The 22,846-nt window shown below is 29.8% G+C and overlaps 3 protein-coding genes across 5 annotated transcripts; 2 read left to right on the top strand and 1 right to left on the bottom strand.

Moving 5' to 3' along the window:
- The first annotated feature begins 871 nt into the window (after positions 1-871).
- On the top strand, positions 872-1,745 carry LOC124935254. The gene is made up of 3 exons (XM_047475700.1): positions 872-1,144; positions 1,223-1,588; positions 1,671-1,745. Exons 1-3 carry the CDS (start codon positions 872-874, stop codon positions 1,743-1,745), a joined length of 714 nt encoding a protein of 237 aa, XP_047331656.1.
- An 8,436-nt stretch (positions 1,746-10,181) lies between these two features.
- On the top strand, positions 10,182-11,429 carry LOC124936110 (aquaporin TIP1-1-like). The gene is made up of 3 exons (XM_047476571.1): positions 10,182-10,372; positions 10,552-10,802; positions 10,883-11,429. The coding sequence occupies exons 1-3, from the start codon at positions 10,240-10,242 to the stop codon at positions 11,255-11,257; spliced, it is 759 nt and encodes a 252-aa protein (XP_047332527.1). The 5' UTR covers positions 10,182-10,239; the 3' UTR covers positions 11,258-11,429.
- Positions 11,430-18,433: 7,004 nt separating this feature from the next.
- LOC124934041 (ras-related protein RAB1BV-like) lies at positions 18,434-22,491 on the bottom strand. 3 transcript variants are annotated; one of them, XM_047474503.1, is made up of 10 exons: positions 22,266-22,491; positions 22,087-22,174; positions 20,604-20,676; positions 20,195-20,295; positions 19,939-20,004; positions 19,350-19,447; positions 19,153-19,215; positions 18,852-18,950; positions 18,652-18,767; positions 18,434-18,552 (listed from the first exon to the last, which is right to left on the bottom strand). In XM_047474503.1, the coding sequence occupies exons 2-9, from the start codon at positions 22,151-22,153 to the stop codon at positions 18,684-18,686; spliced, it is 651 nt and encodes a 216-aa protein (XP_047330459.1). In that variant the 5' UTR covers positions 22,154-22,174; positions 22,266-22,491; the 3' UTR covers positions 18,434-18,552; positions 18,652-18,683. The 3 variants fall into 3 exon arrangements, with proteins under 3 accessions (XP_047330459.1, XP_047330457.1, XP_047330458.1); XM_047474501.1 differs by having other exon boundaries at positions 18,434-18,767; positions 22,266-22,490; XM_047474502.1 differs by having other exon boundaries at positions 18,434-18,767; positions 22,087-22,162; positions 22,266-22,490.
- Positions 22,492-22,846: the final 355 nt, after the last annotated feature.

The following is a 22,846-nucleotide window of genomic DNA, read 5'->3' as shown; positions in this document are numbered from 1 at the left end:
AACGCTTTGGAGTCTCATAGTTGAGACTCAAACGAGTAGAGAATCTATTATCTCATAAATACAAAGTTAACCCACGCGATCATGTTTAATTGTTTTTATAAAACTGTTTATAGTTTTTTTTGTAACTGTTGTATATAAATATTTGCAAGAATATATGATTAAATAAATGTTAAATTTATCAAATTATAAAAATTAATTACAATATATATATATATATATATAATTTAAATAAAATAATTATAATTATATATATATAATGTTGACTATTTATTCAGAATATAGTGTTAATGTCAAAACATTATAATTTCTATATTTAATAAATATAATAATAAAATATTAATATTTGTAACATTTAATGATAATAAATCAAGAATTTGGATACCAAGTTAATTCCGGATAATTAAATATAGTAGGTTCTAGAATGATTACATTTACATCTATGTTAACTTCAATAATATAACGAATATTAACCTACTCATAATTTTTGCTAGTTAGTATAGGTAAATTAGTATTTTAATCAATGATCTTTCATTTCCAGATTCATTCAACTATTCCTTATAAAAAGATTACTCAAATATCCTAAGCCCAAGAAAACCTTATAGACAATAGTTGTTTATTCCCCTGATAAAACCTAGCTAGTATTAACTAAAAGCAAACTTGAATGAATCTGGAAATGAAAAGACCAATTGATTAAGTGTTATCTGACAGTTAATTATCTAGGTGACTCTTCGTGAAGTCATTAGTGAAGTTAGCTGATGGGGAGATATAGAGTCACATTAATTAATTAATTAATCATGATGTATATATATTGAGACTAGGTAAGATCATGAATATGCACTGTAGGAAAAGCTGAAAACTGCAAAAGAAAAGAATGGCTACGAAGAAGCTGAGCTTGAAACTTCTATATGATAAAGAAAGCAAGAAAGTATTGTTTGCTGAAGCAGGAAAGGAGGCTGTAGATTTCCTTCTCTACATTCTTTCTTTACCACTAGCCACGGTCATAAGCCTCCTCTCCAATTCCAAGAAGGGAATGGTGGGCTGTTTGAGTAACCTCTACAAAAGTGTGGAGATTCTCGACCAGACCTACATTCAAAACGGTCAGAACAAGGACTCTCTACTGAAACCCTCACCTTTGATCTCCCAGGTTGGTAAAGAATCAATGTATATAAATGCACTTTTATTTCGAGTGACAATTAACATCTATGTGCTTGAAAAATTCTAGACGCACTTGTTGCTGCCAAACGTTGTACCAACTCCAAAATGGAACAACATTAAAATATACAAATGCTCATACTCCTCATGCTCTTATCCTAATTTCTATGTCAAAGATCCGAACCAACGTTGTCGTTGCGGTAACAAAATGAGTTGCCTTGAAGATCCTGATGTGCTTTTTGGGAAGGAAGCTGCAGCAGTAATCCGTAACGAAGGTAGTGGGTTTGTGAAAGATATGATGACATACATGGTGATGGATAATTTGGAGATTAAACCCATGTCTACCATTTCTGGCATTTGTTTGTTGAACCAGTTTAATGTCAAGGATGTTAGAAATCTTGAAGAGAAGGTGGTGGTTGATTTTGGCATGGATGAGGTATTTTATAATCCCTAGCTACTTTTATCATCTAGCTACTATTGACTTGTAATATGACAGTTTTTTTTCTTTCTTTTATTAGGGTTTGCAGATTTTAGAAGCCTCTTTGAAAGGGAAGGAAGTGCTAACAACTGTCTTCATTCAAATGGCTGTCTAAAAGAAGATGATTGATGTGTTTTGAGTCTATTTCCGCATTTTGCAACTTTCGTATTTTGTTTTATTCCAGTAGTATCTATGGCTGTGCAATCGTTTTATGCTTAAGGTTGTTTCTTTTTTTGAAAATATTAGAAACTTTGCCGGTCAATGTGTTTTTTTATGAGATGATCTCTGTTTTGCATGTTTTTCTAAATATATGCTGAAGAATCTCACAAAATTTTGATTTTCTTATCTTCTGTTTTTAAATCAAATATAAATTTAATTTCTAAATTAGATTTCTCTAAAAAAAAATTTATTTTTTTTTGTAGATGTTTACAATTCCAATTAAAAAAAGTTAAAATCTCAAAGTAAGTTTAGTAAAAGTTGTTAATTGAAACCACTTTAGTATGTTCAAAATATTTTATTTTACAATTCATAATATTCAATTTAGCATTAAAAAATCTATATACAATATAGCTAGGTCAGTGATTAATTTAGTTTTAGGATAAGCTTAAGCTTTCTCTATATAGATTAATTAGGATGATTTGGTTAAACATCCATTTCTTGGCAAAAAATTTGTGCTTGTTTGATCATCAATGATTTGGGAATGGATGAGTTAATAATCTTTTATTTGAAATTTCTCTTCTAAAATGATGCTCATAATCATATTCAGACTCTAAAATTATTTTCAAATAATTGGTAATATAATGTTTTATATGGCAACTATTATATGTGTAACATTTTATTGTCTATTCATTTGATTATGGGCCTCATGATATTGAAAGGTTCCCTCTCGAAAGGAAATAATTGGGCTAAAAGATATGAGACTAATATTTTGACCACTGCTCTTTCTTTTGATTCATATATTAATATTATAAACAAAATCGATCAAAAGTTACAAACTTCAATTGGAACAAAGCAACAAAATCTACTTAAACTATTACAAATGGTATATAAATAAAAGTTTAGTTTAAGTATCAAAGACTCATACAATATCAAACACTACACACTTTTCTTTTCATTTTATAAACTTAAATAACTAAACATAACATTATAATCTTAATTTGAAGATATACATAAAAAATGAAGCAACCCCTACTTTTTTATATTTATTCCATAGACAATCAAATTTTATAATATATTTTAAGACATCTCAATCATTTAATCAAGAAATATAAATAAAATAATTTGTTGTATTGATCCATATAACAAAACTTGCACCCAACTAAAGAAGATAGAAATACTAGTTGTCCATTAGTTAAATACTCCATTGTCTTGTCCAAAATTAATTTATCTACTTTATAAAACAATACAAACAAACACATCAAGCTCCTTTTTACATAATTTATATGAATCATTCACATAATTTAACCAAATAGCTCGGTTTGGGTTGGGGTTTGGTTCAATCCGATTACTCTGCGCTAATTGCATGGACAAAAAACTGGTTTAGGGGAATAAATATGATGGCTTTCAATGGGTTTTTACAAACATTTATGGACCCCAATTTGAACCGGAGCGATTATGTTTTATGAATATGTTGGGATATGAAAATACTATGTTTAGATTCCCTTTTGTTTGTAAAAGATTTACCAGCATTAATAGAAGGTGCATAAGGCCTCAAAGTTCTCTTATTATTAATAGACTGCAAACTCCAATTCTAGAATAGAACACCATATTCAAGATTCTATACAAACATAAAACCACAACACAAATTGCTTGAGAGTTTCAAATGTCTATATCTTACATTCAAATAATATGTCGCACAAATCAAAGCTCGATTCAAAAGGATTAAATGTGCATTAATCACGTATCCAATATGACAGAAAGGATGTACCCATCGAATCATGAACGGATCCAGGAATTAAAGTTATGGTGAGTTTGAAAAAAAAAGGTGAGCTTGAATTTTTTTTGAAAAATTATGAATGAAACGAATAAGTTAGTGTATGTTTTTGTCTATTTTGATAATTAAAAAAAATAGTTAATTAAATTTTAAAAATTAGAAAATTAGGAGTTATGTCACATTTTTAGCGTAAAATTTATTTTATTTTAATTTTTATTTCGAGATAAGTTTGAGCCCACCTCAGTCTTAATATAGATTCGCTCATACATCGATCCAAACATGAGGAGAATCGATAAAAATAGAAACAAGTTATCGTGGTTAAAAGCATATGTGATAAATTCAGTCTAAGTCTCCATACATCTATATAATTCACATAGTTTTGCTCAAAGAATACATTATGAAAGCAAATCAGATTGCTAGCTGTAATGAACAATATTGCAACATAAATTATGGGCATTGAAACAAAACAAGACATGGGTAATGACTGATTTTCTAGAAAGGGGTCGAACCTGCAATTTGATCTAGATATATCTATAAAACATGGTTGATCAATAATTTTGAAGTCTAGAAAAAAGGACATTTCTATTATTGTTACACTACTTATAATTGAACCAACTTTGACAATGAATTATTAGCACTTACATCTCATAAATGTAAATAATGTGTTTTTGAACTATCCTTAGTAGAGTCTAGTTGTCACTTTAGCTATCCAATTTCTATATAGCCGGATGTGAAAATAATTTAAACTTAGCAAAATAACATTTTGGTGTCCGATCTACTTACAACTGTTAGGGCTTGTCCTATTGGTGATCATTTTTATCAGTGTTGGGTCAAATTTGCAGTTTGAATGAAATGGGGATTTGACTACAAAAAAAAGTTGGTTTATTCTTTGCTCTTAATGTACATTTTTTTTTATTGTGACAAGGAAAAAGCAATGTTATTGTAATTGTCATGTATATCAAAAATATAAAGAAAGAAGAGCTTGTGGGTCCAAATTGAGACAAATGAAAGTGGAGGAGGGTACACTCATTGAGCACAAGTGAAGGGGAATTGTAATAAATATTAATAAAATATCAAAATCGAGAATCTTCTATCAGTTTCATGAAAATTCTCATCATTATTAATATTATTTCTGTAAAATAGTTTATTATGTTTTCCCAAATTAATTAATAAACAACTACTTTTAATTTTGAATGTATGGGTTGGTTTTTGTTTTTTTGTTTAAAATTATTTAAATAATTTATCACTTTATGATTATATAAGAATTTTTTAAAATAATTTTAAAAAACTCAACAATCTTGTATCTATATTTTTATTACACTACTCAATTATCAAAAGTATTAAAATATTTTTTTTTTATATATTAATATCTCTAAATTATTTAAAAAGAAAAACAATTCCTTAAAAATCTATAACATTTATTTTGTTCATATAAAGTCAGTTCAAACAAGTTTATTTCTTTTTATCAATTTAAATAATTAGTTTATCAACTAAATTATTAAAATAGAATTTTTTTAAAGTATTTTTATTAAATATTAATACATTTCAAAAAATATCACATCCCAAATAAAATAATAAAGTACTTTTTGTAATTAATAACAAAATTGATTAAATTTGATAGAAAAATTCTATAACAAAATAATTAAACGTGTAAGAAAATAATTCTATATTTTTTTGCTTAATTTTGCGTTAGACAAACAAGTTAGTTTAAGAGAGCGCATCACACTTCCTTTTTTTATAGCATCGAATATTCAAAAATTATTAAACCTCAATATATAATACATTATATCAAATAAATCCGACCACGAATATAAGGTCTTAATATAATATAACTAACTTAAATACATTAATTTTAAATATATCTAAAAAACCGAACAAATTTGCTAAACTATCTTAATACTTATACTATATCATTTGCAATATTTAAATTTAAAATTCTCAATATAAAAATTCAGCTTCACTCTAAATTTATCTTGTACAGTTAACTAATTGAATTATTTTGAACTGATCATTTTAATTTTCTTTTCATATATAACACAAATTCATATTATTATTATTTTCTTATGTTATCGATGATGTGTAAACTTTTATTTCTCTAATTCTATCTTTAAGAGTATAATTACAAAATAGAAAAAAATAATAATAATTTAAAATATGTTCAATATTCATGATTTTATAAAAGGTCACAGTAGCAGTCACGTGGTGTATGCCAAAAGAAAATCCAATAGAATCACTAGGTACATAGAACTGTTAACCCATGCTCTGTGTGTGTGAGAGAGAAACCTTACCCTTTTAACTTATAATTATTTATTTTGTCCTATTATCATTATTTACCCAACAGCTTATTTTAAAGATATTTCTAAAATTTTAGTACATCTAATTAAAGATGTTCAAACATGGATTTACTTGAATCACAATGAATCCTCATCTATTAGATATTTATGGTGAACACATTTTGACATAGAACTAATTAAGATTTAAGTTGGAGTGAGTCTGAAAAACATTTAGGTTTGACTTAAAATAATAACAAGAAAATTTTGAATAAAACGAGCGTATAAACAAACAATTAATTATATTACAAAAATTTAAAAAATTATGGAGTAATGTCATATTTTGAGTGTATAAACATATTCCGACCGAAGAAAAAAGTTGGGTCGACTTCAACTTATCCAAGACCCTACATAGATCCACTCCTATTTTAATGAGTTTGAATTCAAAATTTATTATCGTATTGTAATTTCTAGATTCTTATAAAAAAAAATGTTCAATCATTAAATATTTTTAAATAATTCATAACAACCATAGGTGTGTTATAGGTTAATGAAAGAATTTATTATATTTTTTAATTTAAATATAAAAAATCAGAACAATACTTGTAAATTATAAAAATAATAATAATCACACAAATTAAAACAATTCCATATAACAAATATAAAGTTGTAAGTGATACTATTATTTATTCTTCTAAATTCCTTTTATATTTCATTTTTATTATAATTTCAATCAATTCAATTGAAAATCAAGACAATATATCTAAGATTTATTTATGAAATAAAATTCATTTTTTAGAGAGATGTTACGATGACTTACAAAATACTCAAAGTTCGAAAGTTGCCAAATGCTACATTCCAAAAAATAAAAAGAGGAAGAAACAAAATGTTACCAACAACCACGAAATTAAAGCACAATCAAAATGAAAGGAAAGATAACAAAATAATTCTCTTTTAAATCCCTATGATCAATATATAGAAATATAGTCTAGCTAGTCAATATATTATTTGAAATCATAGGTCTAAATCTAAAGAGATTTTAGAATGAACTTTTCAATATTCTTATTAGTCTTTGTCTTGATATAAAACATTATTATATGCTTACACTCCATATATATAACACTAAATCATCATTGAAGTTAAGATTTGGTTTGGAAGTATATTTGGACTTTGAAATTGAAGAGGCATTACTTGTAATAGATAAATAGTTTATATCAATTTCCCATGATTATTTGTTTCAAGCACAATAAATTATTGTATGTATAGATTAGAGTACCACTATAGTAATAGTTGTTTCATATGAGTAACATGGGAAGAATCCATTACGAATGTTTTTGAGGTAGTTAAAATACTTCAATTGAGTTTGAAGTGTAACATAAAAAAATAATCGTATGAAAATTTTTGAGGTAGTTTATATATATATATATAACACAATATATATATATATATATATATATATATATTTATAAAAAATACTACGGTGAATGTAAAACAATAACGAAGAATTTGGAAAAGAATATATAACTCTCTCTCAATTTTTATAGAATTTGTATAAAAAAATGTTAGTTATATATTTATTTATATGTAGGTTTGTTTTATTATCATTTTTTAATAGTTGAATGAGTGAAACAAGACCTACCTTTAATTGATTTATTTTTCAAAATATAATTTGTTTTTATCTAGTATAAAAGGAAATGTGTTAACTTGATCAACCCATATTCATTTATTATACATTTAATAAGTTATTATTTTTTATATTTATTATTTAGAAAGTTGATTTTTAAACACAATTTTTATAACTTTAACCATATTAGTCTATTTTCGTTAATAGTTTTACTCTACTGAGAAAATAAAAGTGTAATTATAAACAAAGAACAAGATAAATTGATTAAAGATTCTCCTTTTTCTAATCCTAAATTTATTTTGATAATATTTTGAATGAAGTTAGGTTGTAAGTTGAATAGCAAGCTAACTTATGAAGTTTGATTTCAAATGTTATTACCTCTTTATCAAAATATACAGCCAAATTTGTTATCACAATTATCATAGAAGAAAATGACTGGTTTTGTTTCTTATACATGATTATTTTTTTAAATTAGAATTTATTCCAATAAAGAGTGCAATTTTTATAATTATGATTTTTCATTTAAGGTCGAAGTGATTTTAAGTAAAAATCGAATATGAAAATTTAAAAAAAAATCATGTTGATATATTTATTAAAAACTATACAATATTTACAATTATCTTCTATCAAATAATTTATATATCTAATTAGAGACAGATCTATGTAGAGGTTCGGACCGAAATCTATTACAAAAATTTTTTTACGATAAAAATATGACATTAAATCCTAAATTTTTTTAAAAAATTAATATAATTCAGTTTTTGTTTATATAATTATTTAAAAAAATTATAAAATTTACCTTTATTTATAGTTTTATTTAAAAAATAACGTTATTTTTTAAATACACTTTAAATTTTTTTCAAACTCATCCAACTCTGAATCTTAGGTAATATATCTAGTAAAACTCAAATGCACACAATAATTAAAAGTCTATATTTATAATAAATGAAACATAATCTCAAAAAAAAGATTTGAAAAATGTGAAGAATAAAATGAAACATTAAATGTAAAAACGACATCGCTTAGGACAAACAAAGGCTCTATCTATATAAGTATGAATTAGTGGATGAGATTGATCCATCACTGTCTCACCATCCTGGCGGTCTAAGTGGTGGTCCCCAACAAATGGGCGGTTACCCTATCTAGCTGTCGTGGACCCATCTTAAACCGACCATTCGGGAAATTTAAAATGACGATTTTAAAATTTTTTAAACTCAAACCCAAAAAATATATATTTAATGGGCCCAACAAGTAAAGGGATATCCTAACATTATCCCTCTTTTATAGTTAAAGCTTTTTCTTTTTACTTTACCTTAGTTCATTTGTTGTTTTTACTTTTTTTACTTTTTTTTTTTTTTATATATAATTACTACATCTTTCAAATTTATCAGTTTCAAAACTTAGTTAAAATGTGAATCAAACCTAAAATTTACAAGAATAATTAAAAAAATTGACATTTTACAATATTTTATTGTCATTTATAATAATCATTTAATTTGAATTAAGTTATTCTTTTAAAATGAAAATAAAAAACATAACAAAAATTGCATTGATGTATTTTCTATTTTAGTGGTGACAAGCCAGGCTGGAAACAAGAGTAGGGCACCTTCTTTCTAAATTGAGTTTACTTCATTCTAATATAAATGGTAAATAATTCTTATTGAGTAGAATAATTAATTAATTTGAAGATTAAAAAAATAATAATACTATCTCCAAACGAATTCACGATCTAATATTTGACGTTGTCAGAATAATGACACTATAAATAATTCTTAACAGTTTATTTTAGTTGTTAAATGTTCTCTTATTTATTTCCAACCAGATAGCCCAACAGAAAATTATAGAGATAAAGTTTCATCTTTTAAGTCTCGTATTTTTAGTTGTTCAAATCAATGTCTCTCAATAACCAATAACGGTTTCTGGCATAACTCATTGTATTTCGATCAAATTCTAAAAAAAAATGCTCAATAATATAATTCAATTGATAAGAATAATTTATAAGAGACTAAAGATGTTAAATATTAACAATTCAACGTTTAAAGTAAGATAATGATTATGGGATATATTCTAGTTTTCAATATTTAAGAAAAATCAAAATTTATAGTTACAGAAATAATATTATTTAAAAATTAATATTTTATTATACTATAATCAATAATCATAAATATATTTTAAAATTGATAAAGTAAAAAATATAGATAATATTGTTTATATTTGGTATAAAAATATGATTAATTTACATAAAACCTTTTAAATTTTAAATCAAATAGACAAAAGTCAAATGATTGTTGTTGTTGTTCTTGCTAAATTATTTAGAACTTAAGTTGAGAGGTTCAAAATTTAATATTTAAAAAATGATAAATAATTTTAATTTTTATTAATAATAATCTCATTTAATTCTCGTATGAATAATTTAGTTGTTATGCCCTAAATTCAATAATGATATAATTGAAATTGTAATTAACACATTTCAAATAACAAAAACAAATAAAAAACATGGGCAATGGAGCAAATAATAGATCAAAGAGAAGAACTACCGGTTCAAATGGTCGGCCGTATGATCATCATATATATTCATGTATCACGATTAATTTGTGACCATACACGTGGCATGGGCGGTGATTATACGACGACAAAACCATGTCACGATTCTACTGGAAACCGGCTCTACCGGTTCATTTAAATCATTTTATCAGGTATTTATACTTCTCATTCTTATGCTAAACTTGCCAAGTGGATAGAGAAAGAAAAAAAATATATATATATTTAAAAGAAAGAGAAAATGCCGATCAGCAATATTGCCGTTGGATCAACCGGAGAAGCCACCCGACCGGACGCGATTAAAGCGGCGGCGGCAGAGTTTTTCTCGACACTTATTTTTGTCTTCGCCGGTGAAGGATCCGGAATGGCTTATAGTAAGTTTTAAAAATATTGACCCCACTAAATTAATTAAATTTGGCATTTTTTAACTAAATACGTTAACACGATAATATTTTTTTAAATAGCGATAGAGTGCGGAAATTTGGTAGCAAAACTTAAGTTCAATTACGAGTTTTCAAATAATTCTCGACACTAATGAAATATTGAAACTCAGATAAGCTAACGGACAGCGGCGCATCTACGCCGGCGGGACTAGTGGCGGCGGCTATAGCCCACGCATTTGCATTATTTGTGGCGGTTTCGATAGCGGCGAATATTTCCGGCGGACATGTTAATCCGGCAGTGACATTTGGGCTTTTCCTCGGCGGTAACATTTCATTGTTGAGATCTATTTTGTATTGGATTGCTCAGCTTTTAGGTTCGGTCGCCGCTTGTTTACTTCTTAAATTCGCCACCGGCGGACTGGTAAGAACTAACTAAGAACTAAGAACTAGTTTAAGAACTTACCCATTTGGAAAAATCTAATTTTATCGACGTATTGACAGGAAACGTCGGCCTTTTCATTATCATCCGGGGAGTCGGCAACAAATGCTCTAGTTTTCGAGATTGTAATGACTTTTGGTCTTGTCTACACGGTTTATGCAACTGCTGTGGACCCTAAGAAAGGGGATTTAGGAACGATTGCACCGATTGCGATTGGGTTTATTGTGGGTGCAAATATCTTGGCTGGTGGTGCATTTGATGGAGCTTCGATGAATCCGGCGGTTTCATTTGGACCGGCTGTGGTTAGTTGGACATGGACTAACCATTGGGTGTATTGGGCAGGACCTTTGATTGGAGCTGGTATTGCTGCTCTTATTTATGATAATATTTTCATTGACAGCAACCCACATCAGCAACTTCCAGTTACTGATTATTGAGGAAATTTGAATGATTTATGATGGATTAAGAGATGTTTTATTTCATTTCATTTTCTATGTTGATTTGGGTTGTGTAGTTTTTAATTTTCTTGATGTTGTTTGTGTTGATGGGAGTGTGTATTTCAAGATGTAATTGTTCAAGTGAATGAAAAGTGTCTTGTCTTTATTTCAAGCATGGTGATCATCTTTCTTATTCCTTTTTGTTATAACTTTTTATAAAATTACTTGAAGTAGATTTTTAAACAATTTAGGGTTGATTATTTAAAATAACTTTAAATATTTCAGCATTTCATCAACTATAATTAAGAATTGAGAGCTTAAATGATCTTGGACTTTTATTTATCTTTTTCCTTAATTTTTTTTATTAATAAAAGAATTGTTTAAGTTTTAAATTAATTGAATTATTAAAAAGTGGAATTATAGGAGAGGGAATGATTGTGCACAATTTCATTTGTTGTAAATAAAAAAAAAATGAGATCAGATTGACATGTTATTCATATTTAAATTTTTCTTTCAAATTTTTTCTCTTCATCATTTTACTATTATAAAAAAAAATGTTTAAGTTTTTATAAGGGAAAATAAAAATATTATGATATTTTGATTGATAAATTATATATTAAAAATGAATATAATATAATATATGAGTTGTTAAAAAAACTATATAAAGAGAGAAAAAGACAAGAGGAAATAGTATGGGAGACGATAAAGATAGTGAAGTGGAAAAAAATGTTCAATTATTGCCTTATCTTAAACAATAAACTGTGTTAAAAAAGAAAACTTCAAATATATAATTATTTATAAATTATATAAAAATGAGTTGGATCATGTTGAATTATTTGTCCAATAATAAAGAAAGGATACTTGGAAAGAATTTGGTCAAGGAAATAAAATATGGATTATGTGACATTATTTTATTGGAGGAAAAAATGAATTAATGTGAAGAGATAGAGAAGATAGTGAATTTTTTTATAGTTTAAACATACAATGAACAAAACTAAAAATATAATAAAAAAATAAAATGCAAAATATTCATTATTCCAAAAAAAGATTTATCTTAATACATATTCTCTCTTTTTTTTTAATCATATATTATTTTTTATAAAAATATCCATTGACAACTTTAGCACTCGTTACAGGCAGAGCTAGCAGAAGCTCGCTCACTCGAATGTTTCCTTGAATCGGGCAACACTAAACCAGATTGCCTCAATACTAGTTAGTCAGTCTATTGAAAGATGAAAGAAGAATAAACACTTTAAGAGAGAAAGAGTTTAGAGAATATCAAGTTGTATTGTTTGTTACTAGGTTGTAGTGTCACGGTCCATTCAATGGGTGACCAATGCCCAAAAAGTTGTCAAGCCTTAATGCAGATTCTCTAGAATGTCACGGCCCATTCAAATTGGGTGAAGATGTCAAGTCCACAATGTGCATACTCTAAAAAGTTCTAGATTTTTGTATGATTTATTCTTTTGTGGAATTCTCTAGAATTCTCTAGAAGTTTATATTTCTTGGTAGAGAAAACCCTAGGTTAAAGAGGATCTAGAAAGGTTCATCCACTTGTATATAAATAAGTCTTCTACACATGTAGAAGACCACACTACTTCCTAAGCAACAAGTAATACAATTTTATATTCTCCAAGTTCTTTCTCTCTCAAAGTGTTCCTTCTTCTTGCATCTTCTAATAGGCTAACTAGTTAATATTGAGGTAATCTAGTTTAGTGTCGCACGGAATGAGGAGTTATTCGGTAACCGAGTTTCTGCCCGTGACAAGTGGTATTAGAGCAAAAGTGGTAGTGTATCCATGTTTGTGCTTCCGCATTCAAGAGAAGATCGTGCTAGAAGAGATGGATTTAGGATCCATAGACACGAAGGTTTCGACTGACAAATAGAAGGACAAGGGGTCCAAGAGGAGCAAGTTCGTTGAGAGATGTGCCGACATAGAAGTGCGGGTGACCCGGCTTAAGGAAGACATGTGAAAGCATCAAGAGGATCTCAAGATGTTTAGCGCGATGACTGATAGAGTGACAGTGTTGGATGAGGAAGGTGAAAAGTTGGAGAATGAAGTCATGAGAATCATTAACAATTTGAATCATAGCATTTGGGATGAAGTGCTTAGATCGGTTCAATGTGAGCTTAATGATATTCGAAATGTAGTGTTCGAGACAATCCGTGGAGAAGTCCATACAATGATCAACGCTCTCCAAAGGGAAATGATGGGGAGGCTCGATGCGATGGAAGGTCAGATTGGGTGGAGGGAAATTAGAGGTATGACACCTCATCGGATAAATGTTCCCAAGCCAACTCTATTCAAAGGCTCGAGGAATACAAGGGAAGTTGAGGACTTCCTTCGGACATGGAAATATACTTTCGGGTATTAAACATACTTAATGATCGTATCATTCTGGAAACAGAAGCTTTCTTCCTGATAGAGATGACACTATTATGGTGGAGGAGACGTGAAGTAGACATTGAACGAGGCACGTTGCAGATGGAACTGTGGGGAGACTTTAAGAACGAGTTCAAGCGCCAATTCTTCCCAGAGAATGCCGATTTCGAGGTTCGGAAGCGGCTAAGTCAGCTTGCGCACAACAGGACCATCAAAAAGTATGTGAAGGAGTTCCAAGAATTGATGCTCGAGTTACCTAGTCTAACAGATCATGAGGCTCTGTTCGCGTTTATTAACAGCCTAAAAACTTGGGCATAGTTAGAGCTGCAAAGGGCCAAGCTGCAGAATGTCTTCGAGGAAATTGCGGTTGTGAAAAGGTTGATCGAGCTTAAGGTGTCAGTGGACAGGCCGAAGTCCAACAGAGATGATGAGGAGAAAGATGGGGAGACCGCTCACCCAAGAAGTGATATCCACACAACAACTTAGGGAGGTAAGACGACGAATCGGGTAAGCCAAGAGTTTGTCATATTTGTGGTGCTACTAATCACATAAAGTTTATGTGCCCGTTTAAGAGGGAAAAGTTGCACCAGTTAAAGTAATTGAGTCCTCCGAGAAAGAAGAAGGGACTCAAATGAGATCTCTAAGACTGCTCAATGTTGTGAAGGCTAGTGTTGTAGAGTCGATCAAGGGAACAAAGAGGGGCTCGATATTCATGAAGGCCTTGATTGGGGGAAGGCGTATCAAATCACTAGTCGATTATGGAGTTACTCACAACTTAATGCGTAAAGGAGTGACTAAGGTGTTGGCAGGGGCGGAGCCACCCATGGGCTAGGGTGGGCTCCAGCCCTACCTAAATTAAAATCCTAAAAGAAAATTTTTTATATATGTGTTTGAGATGTGAGACTTAGCCCAGTTGATTATGTTATTGAAATGTGAATATGAGGTCAGGTGATCAATCTTGGCCTCACCCTTTAACTTTTTTTTTATTTTATATAATAATTATACATTATTTTTTATTTATTTCAATATAATTAATAATACAAATTATTTATAAAAGTTTTTTTATTTATTTCAATATAATTAATAATACAAATTATTTATAAAAGTAAAATATAAAAATAAAAATAATAATAGTGTTTTATATTTCTTAATTTTAAACTATTTCAAAAATTTATAAGAAAATATAAATTAATATTAATAAACAAGTTAAAATAAAGAATTTGATATCCCTACTCAAGAACTTAACAAATCTCCTAAAATTGATGTTGATGTAAGTTCTCTTAACTTTGATCCAACATTACGTATTCCGATATGGAAATATCATTTTAATCAAATGGATAAATTAGACGAGCTTATATCAAGATGGGGTCATATCAACCTATTAAGGATGAGTACCCGCCGACCAAATTTGGAAATCAAAATCGATGGTTCCAAAGTCATTGGTTTAAGAAATTTACTTGGTTAAAATACTCTCATTTGAAAGATGCTGCTTTTTGTTTCCCATATTTCTTGTTTTAACATAAGCAACCCCAAAAACCTACATTTACAATAGATGGATTCAAATATTGAAAGCGAGTTAATGATGAGGATAGATGCTCTTTTGTTATGCATATAAGATATAATATTTCACCACATAATAGGGCAGTTGAATATCTTGATAATCTAATGAATATCCTTGTCATATTAACAAAATACTAAATGCACAGTTCAGATGAAAAACAAAATAACAGATTACGGCTTACAACAACTATTGAAATCACTCGGTGGCTCACTTTGCAAGCGTGTGCATTGAGAGGGCATGACGAGTTTCCATCTTCTAATAATCGTGGAAATTTTATTGAAAAAAAAAGCGGAACATAGAAAGTTAAATCTGAGATGCAAGTTGGAGTCAGCCCCAGGTAATTTTTCATTCTGGCTCCGCCCCTGGGTGTTGGGTCTTCGCATCAACCCAACGAGAGGGACAGTCAAATCCATGAATACAACCGTCAAGCCTATAATCGGAGAGGTTAAGGGAGTGCACACCCAGATTGGAGACTGGAAGGGATCAATCTCGTTTATGTTAGTCCCTATGGATGACTACAATGTAGTGTTGGGACTACGATGGTTTGATTAGGTACGCGTTTGTATAGTTCCTTATTTTGATTCGCTAATTATTATAGATCACGGAAACACTAGCGTGATACCAATAAGAAGAGAATCGGAGGGAATGAGCATGTTCTCGACAATACGATTCAGCCAAGGTCATAAACGTGGTAAATAAACATTTGCCACTAGGGGAAGCACCCGAGGAAGTCCAGAGAGTGTTGGAGGAGTTCAAAGATGTAATGTCCGGCGAACTCCAAAAAAGACCGCCACCAGAACGGGGTGTGGAGGCCTTCGAGGGGCTCAAGGACAAAGTTACCAAACAACTAGTGCTAGCCTTGTCGGACCATACTAAGGAGTACGAGGTCTATATTGATGCATCCGACTTTGCCATCGGAGGTGTATTGATGCAAGAGGGACACCCTATTGCATACGAAAGTCAGTAGTTGAAAGACACGAAGCGACGATACATAGTCCATGAGAAAGAGATGAATGTGTTCGTGCATTGTCTACGCATGTGAAGGCATTACTTGCTCGGGAGCAAGTTCAAGGTCCGAACAGACAATGTAGACAAGCTAACTCCCAAGAAGGCTAGGTAGCAAGAATTCCTAGCCGAGTTCGACTACACATTAAAGAACAAACCATGGGTTACCAATCATGTAGCCGGTGCATTGTCTACCCAACACCGAGATAGATGGGAAAGTGAAGATCACTTATGGCACGTCAGGTAGAAGACAAACAAGTATCGGTCCAATGTCAAGCCGAGGACGACCACGACTTAGGTGGGGGAGAATGTCACGGCCCATTCAAATTGGGTGAAGATGTCAAGCCCACAATGTGGATACTCTAGAAAGTTCTAAGTTTTTGTATGCTTTTCTCTTTTGTGGAACTCTCTGGAATTCTCTAGAAGTTCCTATTTCTTGGTAAGTTATAGAACTTTCTAAAATTCTCTAAGAGTTACTAAAATTAGGTAGATAGTAGAACTTTTTAGAATTCTCTACAATTCTCTAGGTTTATGTTAGATAATAAAAATTTCTAAAAAATCCTAGGTTAAAGAGGATCTATAAAGGTTCATCCATATGTATATAAACAAGTCTTATACACATGTAGAAGACCACGCTACTCTCTGGAATTCTCTAGAAGTTCCTATTTCTTGGTAAGTTATAGAACTTTCTAAAATTCTCTAAGAGTTACTAAAATTAGGTAGATAGTAGAACTTTTTAGAATTCTCTACAATTCTCTAGGTTTATGTTAGATAATAAAAATTTCTAAAAAATCCTAGGTTAAAGAGGATCTATAAAGGTTCATCCATATGTATATAAACAAGTCTTATACACATGTAGAAGACCACGCTACTTTCTAAGCAATAAGTAATACAATTTCATATTTTCTAAGCTCTTTCTTTCTCAAAGTGTTCCTTCTTCAAAATGACTGACTAATTAATATTGAAGCAATTTAGTTTAGTGCCGCACGGAACGAGGAGTTATTTGGTGATCGAGTTTCGGTCCGTGATATTTATTTAGTTGAGTTGATTTGCTGGGTTTACTTGTTCGTAAAAAAAATATTGTTAAATAATATAATTATATCAAAATAATTCTTTGAAAAATAAATATGAACTATGTATATTTACTTCAAAAACAAATAACTAGTTTAATAATTAAATTATTAAGAGAAGTATTATCTAAATAGTTATAAGTAACAAATAATCTTAAATCACATTAACATTTCAAAATGTCGGAAATAAAAATGTTCAATTATAGTACTAGCTTCCACAATAAACTCGATTAATTAAAATAAACTTAAAAAAATTAATTATTTAGAAATTATATAGAAATGAATTGGATAAGGTAAAATGAAAAAAAAAATCATTATTCTAAAAAAGAGAATTAACACTTTATTTTTTTTACAACGAAATACATAACAAAAACATTAAAATCTGTTTGAAATTTCAAATCCTCCTGTTTTAGTTTGACCAATTTGTTCGTTTTATTTGTTCATAAAAAAAAAAATTATTAAATAATACAATTATATCAAAAATAATTTTTTAAAAACAAATATAAATTATATATATTTATTTTTAAAACAAATAACAAATTAAAAAATATTTTAAAGTTTTACTATAAATTCTCCAAACTATATATATTGATTAAATTTTAACATGTTTATATAATGATACTTGTTAACTCTTACGATTTTAATTTAAGATAATAAAATTTTACGAGTTACAAGTTTATAAATAATTTCAATTTTACAATTTTATACCATTTTACGTTAAAAATATTATATTTATTATTTATTCAAATAAATAAATTAATATGATTAATTTTAGAAATATTTTTTTTATAATGTTATTTAATTATTATTATTCTTTTTTATTATTTTTATATTTAAATATATATATATTTTTAAAATTGATATATAAAATTAATAATATATAACTAATATTTTTTTAAATTAAATTTTTACAGATTTTGCATTGTTGGACTTTCTCATAATACCATTTCAAATAACGGTCATATATTGTATAAATATAAGTTTAAAAAATAATGTGAACTTTTTCAATGCCTAAATTTACATTTTTTACATACTTAATGATATGTATGATGGAATAAGTATCTTTTTTGTTATAAAATCTTGCACTAGGATTATGCTGAAATATAAAATGTGAGAATAAAATATAACAAACCCTACACATGAATTACACAAGCATATCACAAAGTCCAGAACAAAGCTGATTTAATGTGGAAAATGAAGGGAAAAAGTTAACAAGAGTTATATGACATGTAAATTACATACAGATGATCATACGAAATCGTACCAAATACTGTTGCTGCACATAAACCAAACAAATCATGAATTATCTTAGATTGATCGAAAGCAATAAACATGTTACCAATTTAAATGCGAATAGTAATTAGCATTAACACACTTTTTTTCTTCCTCGTTGAGGACATGTAATCATTAAGAGCCACAGCAAGACGATGTTTGGGCTGCTTGTGCACCACCAGCTGCTGCTGGGTCTACTTGGTTGATACGAATTCCAGGCTGTAAAATCAAACATTTTGTAAACAAAATTTTCAAGATAATGAAGATTTGGCCTTTTAGGTCACATAAGTTGTTCTTTCTTACCTCTGCCGCTTTAGAAGTATCAGTGTCTGCCAGCCTTTGCTTTATGTCTCTTGCTATCGAAAAGAAAACCTCTTCCACGTTCATGTTTGTCTTTGCACTCTACATGACAATAATGGCGTGTTCATTGAATTATGCTCCAATAAAATCTATGAGACAATTGTTTTGGTATGCATTGTTTTCATTTCAATTATGACCCATTCAAAAAGTCTTATACCAAACGGAAAAAACACTTTTAGTTTCAACTTTGGCAATTGGTGAATGTGACGAGATAAAAGTTTTCAAGTATGTTTCAATAACTTACTGTCTCAAAGAACTTGATACCATACTCGTCAGCTAATGCTTGTCCCTTGGAGGTTGGAACAGCCTACAAATGGGAAAGAAAATCAAGCAATGACAATGGATGAAATCAAGCATAATTTGGTTAAAAGTAAAGTCACAATATTTAATGTTGTAATCAAGAAGTTCTTAGGAGATTATATGAATCATGAACATACATACCCTTTTACTTTCATCCATGTCAGCTTTGTTCCCAACCAGGATCTTGTTGACATTGTCAGAAGCATGCTGTTCAATGTTACGAATCCAGTTCCTAATGTCTGTACGAAGGAAACAACCCAGTCCAAATCAAGGGCCTATTTGAAAACTGGTATTTGTCAACAATCATGATCACATTGGAAAATCAATAAAGTTAAAATTGAAGGTTTTTATTTTTCCGATTGGTATAAGATTGTTAATCTAGATCATGATCCAAATTATAGTGTGGTTTTTTACTCCATTTGGTATAAAGAATATATTTTGGATAATGATCCAATTTATAATGTGATTTTTACTTCATTTGATATAAAAAAATGAATTTTCGGATTATGATCCAAGTTATAGTGTGATTTTGTATGTATAAAGATTATCTTTTGGATTATGATGCAATATGATGCAAATTATTTTCTAGAGATTTTTGGCAAGTATAATAAATGTATATTTTCAGTATATAAACAAAAGAGCCAAAACAATGCAAAACAATTTCAGGGTGCATCCAAAACACGGATTCACAACCAAGATTGAAATGTCAAAGAATGAAAGAAAGATTTACTGTTGAAAGATGATTCGTCAGTCACATCATACACCAGCAAGATACCCATGGCTCCACGATAGTAAGCTGCAAAACAAAAACAATGGCTAAGAACGATGTAATAAAAATAAAAACATCCCATTAGCACCAAATCAAACTCAACAGAGCACTTTAATGAGTATACTTAAGAGTCAATACCTTAAAGGAAAAACATTTAAAGGATTAATTTAATTTGTTGCAAGTAGTTATACAATATAAGAGAGCCAGGAAAACATACCTGTTGTGATGGTCCTAAATCGTTCCTGGCCAGCCGTATCCCATATTTGCAACTTAATACGCTTTCCATCAAGCTCGATATTTCTTATCTTAAAATCAATACTGCCATTTGTAAAAGGATAAAAAGAAAATCAACATGATAAAGTTAGAGATGTCTCTTTTCTAGTTACAGATTTAGTTAAATCAGTAACAGGCTACCCCTTTCTTGTTAGCATAATGATTCAGTTGGTTGGGGATATTGATTCACATCTTCGCTGATCAAGTTAAACAGTAGCAATGCTACATTCTACATGGAAATATCACTAAATGGACAAAGTGATTGACTAACCCAATTGCAAAACAGAGATTTATTAGAGCACCTATATCTACTATTATTAGGACACAAAAATTGATTTCAGAAGATCACAAACCCAATTGTGGTGATGAAACTCGTTGTGAAGGAACCATCTGAGAAACGAAGAAGTAGGCAACTCTTCCCCACACCTGCAGAGTTTGTCAAAAAAATCAAAGTCACAAACTGAAGAACAGACTGTCAAATAAATGAATCCAAAATACCTGTTAAACCATTCTTTTAGTTTTAAAAGGACTTAAGCTATACAAAGCCATTTAGCATGCTTCTAATAATAATCAACTTTAAGGCAGAAGCAATCTCATTCCATATCTATTTGCCTACTTTTGATTGATGAATTTGGGCTTGTCACAGACCTTTCAGCCTAAGATTCTCCAAACGCATTACAACTGTAAGCTTCATTAGATTGCATATCATTGTTTTCTTTCAATCGGGAATTATTTATAACACAAGGGCCTGTCTTTTTAAAAGGTCTTGCACTCATTTCGAACCCTAATAATCAAAGTAACACTTTGGCTTTGCAGTGTGTAATATAACCATTCCATGAATCCTTGTTAAATTATCCTCTGAATGTAAGTTCCTCTAGCTAAAGAAATCAGTGACAAAATTTCCCAATAACGCTCGTCAAATTCAGCTTGGATCACCAGACTTCTATCTTTTGATGTTTTAACACTATAGTAAAGTCAAATGCCAACAGTAAAGAGAAATTGATTCAAGATGCAATGGTACAGGGAAATTGATCCAAGAGGTAACTAACAAACATGATCTTATAGCTAACAATTGCATTCACACCTAGAGTTTAGACATTCACATTAAGGTGAGTGGAAAGAAGTTTCTAGCAAAAACAAAAAAGTTGAAGAGAATTCCCCAATAACAATACCGTTTAGACTTTGCATTGTCAACTAAGAGAAGAGAAAGGGGTAACAAGCAAATAAAACTAAGAAACAATTTCTTCAATCATAACTCATCAATACAAAACATACTTTGGAAAGCATCTGCTCATTTGATCTTTTGATCATTTCAATCACTTTTTAACAATTCAATTCATAAACTCAATGGGATAGCTCAAGAGGAAAGAGTCTTGCCTAAGAGAACAAAGGTCTTATGTTCCATTTCCCTAAGTTGAACTAGGGGATCATGAACTGAGAGGGGTCATACTAGTTTTTCCTAAATTCAAAAAATAAAAATACAATTCATAAACTACCCTTACTTAGAAATAATACTTATTGTCTATTGCAAGTTCATTCATGATTATTTAATAATTTATTCAAGGATATTAAAAACTCACTCAAGGATCCAATAAACTAAGAAAGTATCTTCAATCAAAGGCTTGACTCAGATTTTGAGCCAATCAGCTACATAACTGTTGAAAAACCAAACCAATTGAATCCAAATAGCATCTTGGTGAAGACAGCTCATTATACCCTACCAAAACTAGAACAGATAGACACAAAAATCGACAGGTATATGGATCTATTTGAGAATCCCTATGACCTGTCAAGACACAGAACATGCAGTCGAAAACAAGGAGAGAAATTTCTAACCGCTATCGCCAATGAGAAGGAGCTTTACAAGATAGTCGTAATCTGCACGTGCCCTTGGAGCTGCCATCGTAAAATTCTGAAATCAAAACTGAGAGAAACAAAATTAAACCCTAGAGATCAAATCTATAGGCTCATACATGCAACAAGAAACACATGATTTAACTGATGGGAGTACTCACACAATCTAATGATGATGAATCTTCAAAAGGAATTGAATAGATGTGTAGAAATGAAGAGAAGGAAACGACTGAATCCGGCGAAGTCAAGTCATCGGCGATGTACGACGACGGTAGATTTGAGATACTACTGTGAAGGATCCCCGCTCTGAAATATTCTCTCTCTTTCTCTTGTCTCCTTTCTCTCTCTCGTTTCTCTTTCTCTCTCTCTTTGTCTCTCTGACAGCGTGCTTACGCATGTGCCTCCAGATATTTTACAAAGCTTTTTTATATTAAAGACTTTATTTATCATTCTTGTTATTTTATAATTAATCCATATACACTAGTTGTTTGTTGAAATTGTCAATAAAAATATGAGGAATGATAAACCCAACGAAGGGTTAGCGAAAGCAAGGCCACGAATCCTACGTGGTTTTGCCAGCTAGGAGAGAGAAAGAAAAAAAAAATTAAAACGTTTCTGCATATCCTTTTTCACCCAATAGGGTTTCATATTTCTGCATTTCTTTCTTTCTCTAAAACGCTTCATTTATTTCTCTTCTCCAGCTTCGGCAGCATTTATTTATCTTCTCCGGCTGCATTTATTT

Source organism: Impatiens glandulifera, chromosome 4 (genome assembly GCF_907164915.1).
Source record: "Impatiens glandulifera chromosome 4, dImpGla2.1, whole genome shotgun sequence".
In the NCBI taxonomy this organism is placed as follows: domain Eukaryota; kingdom Viridiplantae; phylum Streptophyta; class Magnoliopsida; order Ericales; family Balsaminaceae; genus Impatiens; species Impatiens glandulifera.
Note: the sequence above shows the minus strand (reverse complement) of the source record. Positions and strands in the feature narration are given on the sequence as shown.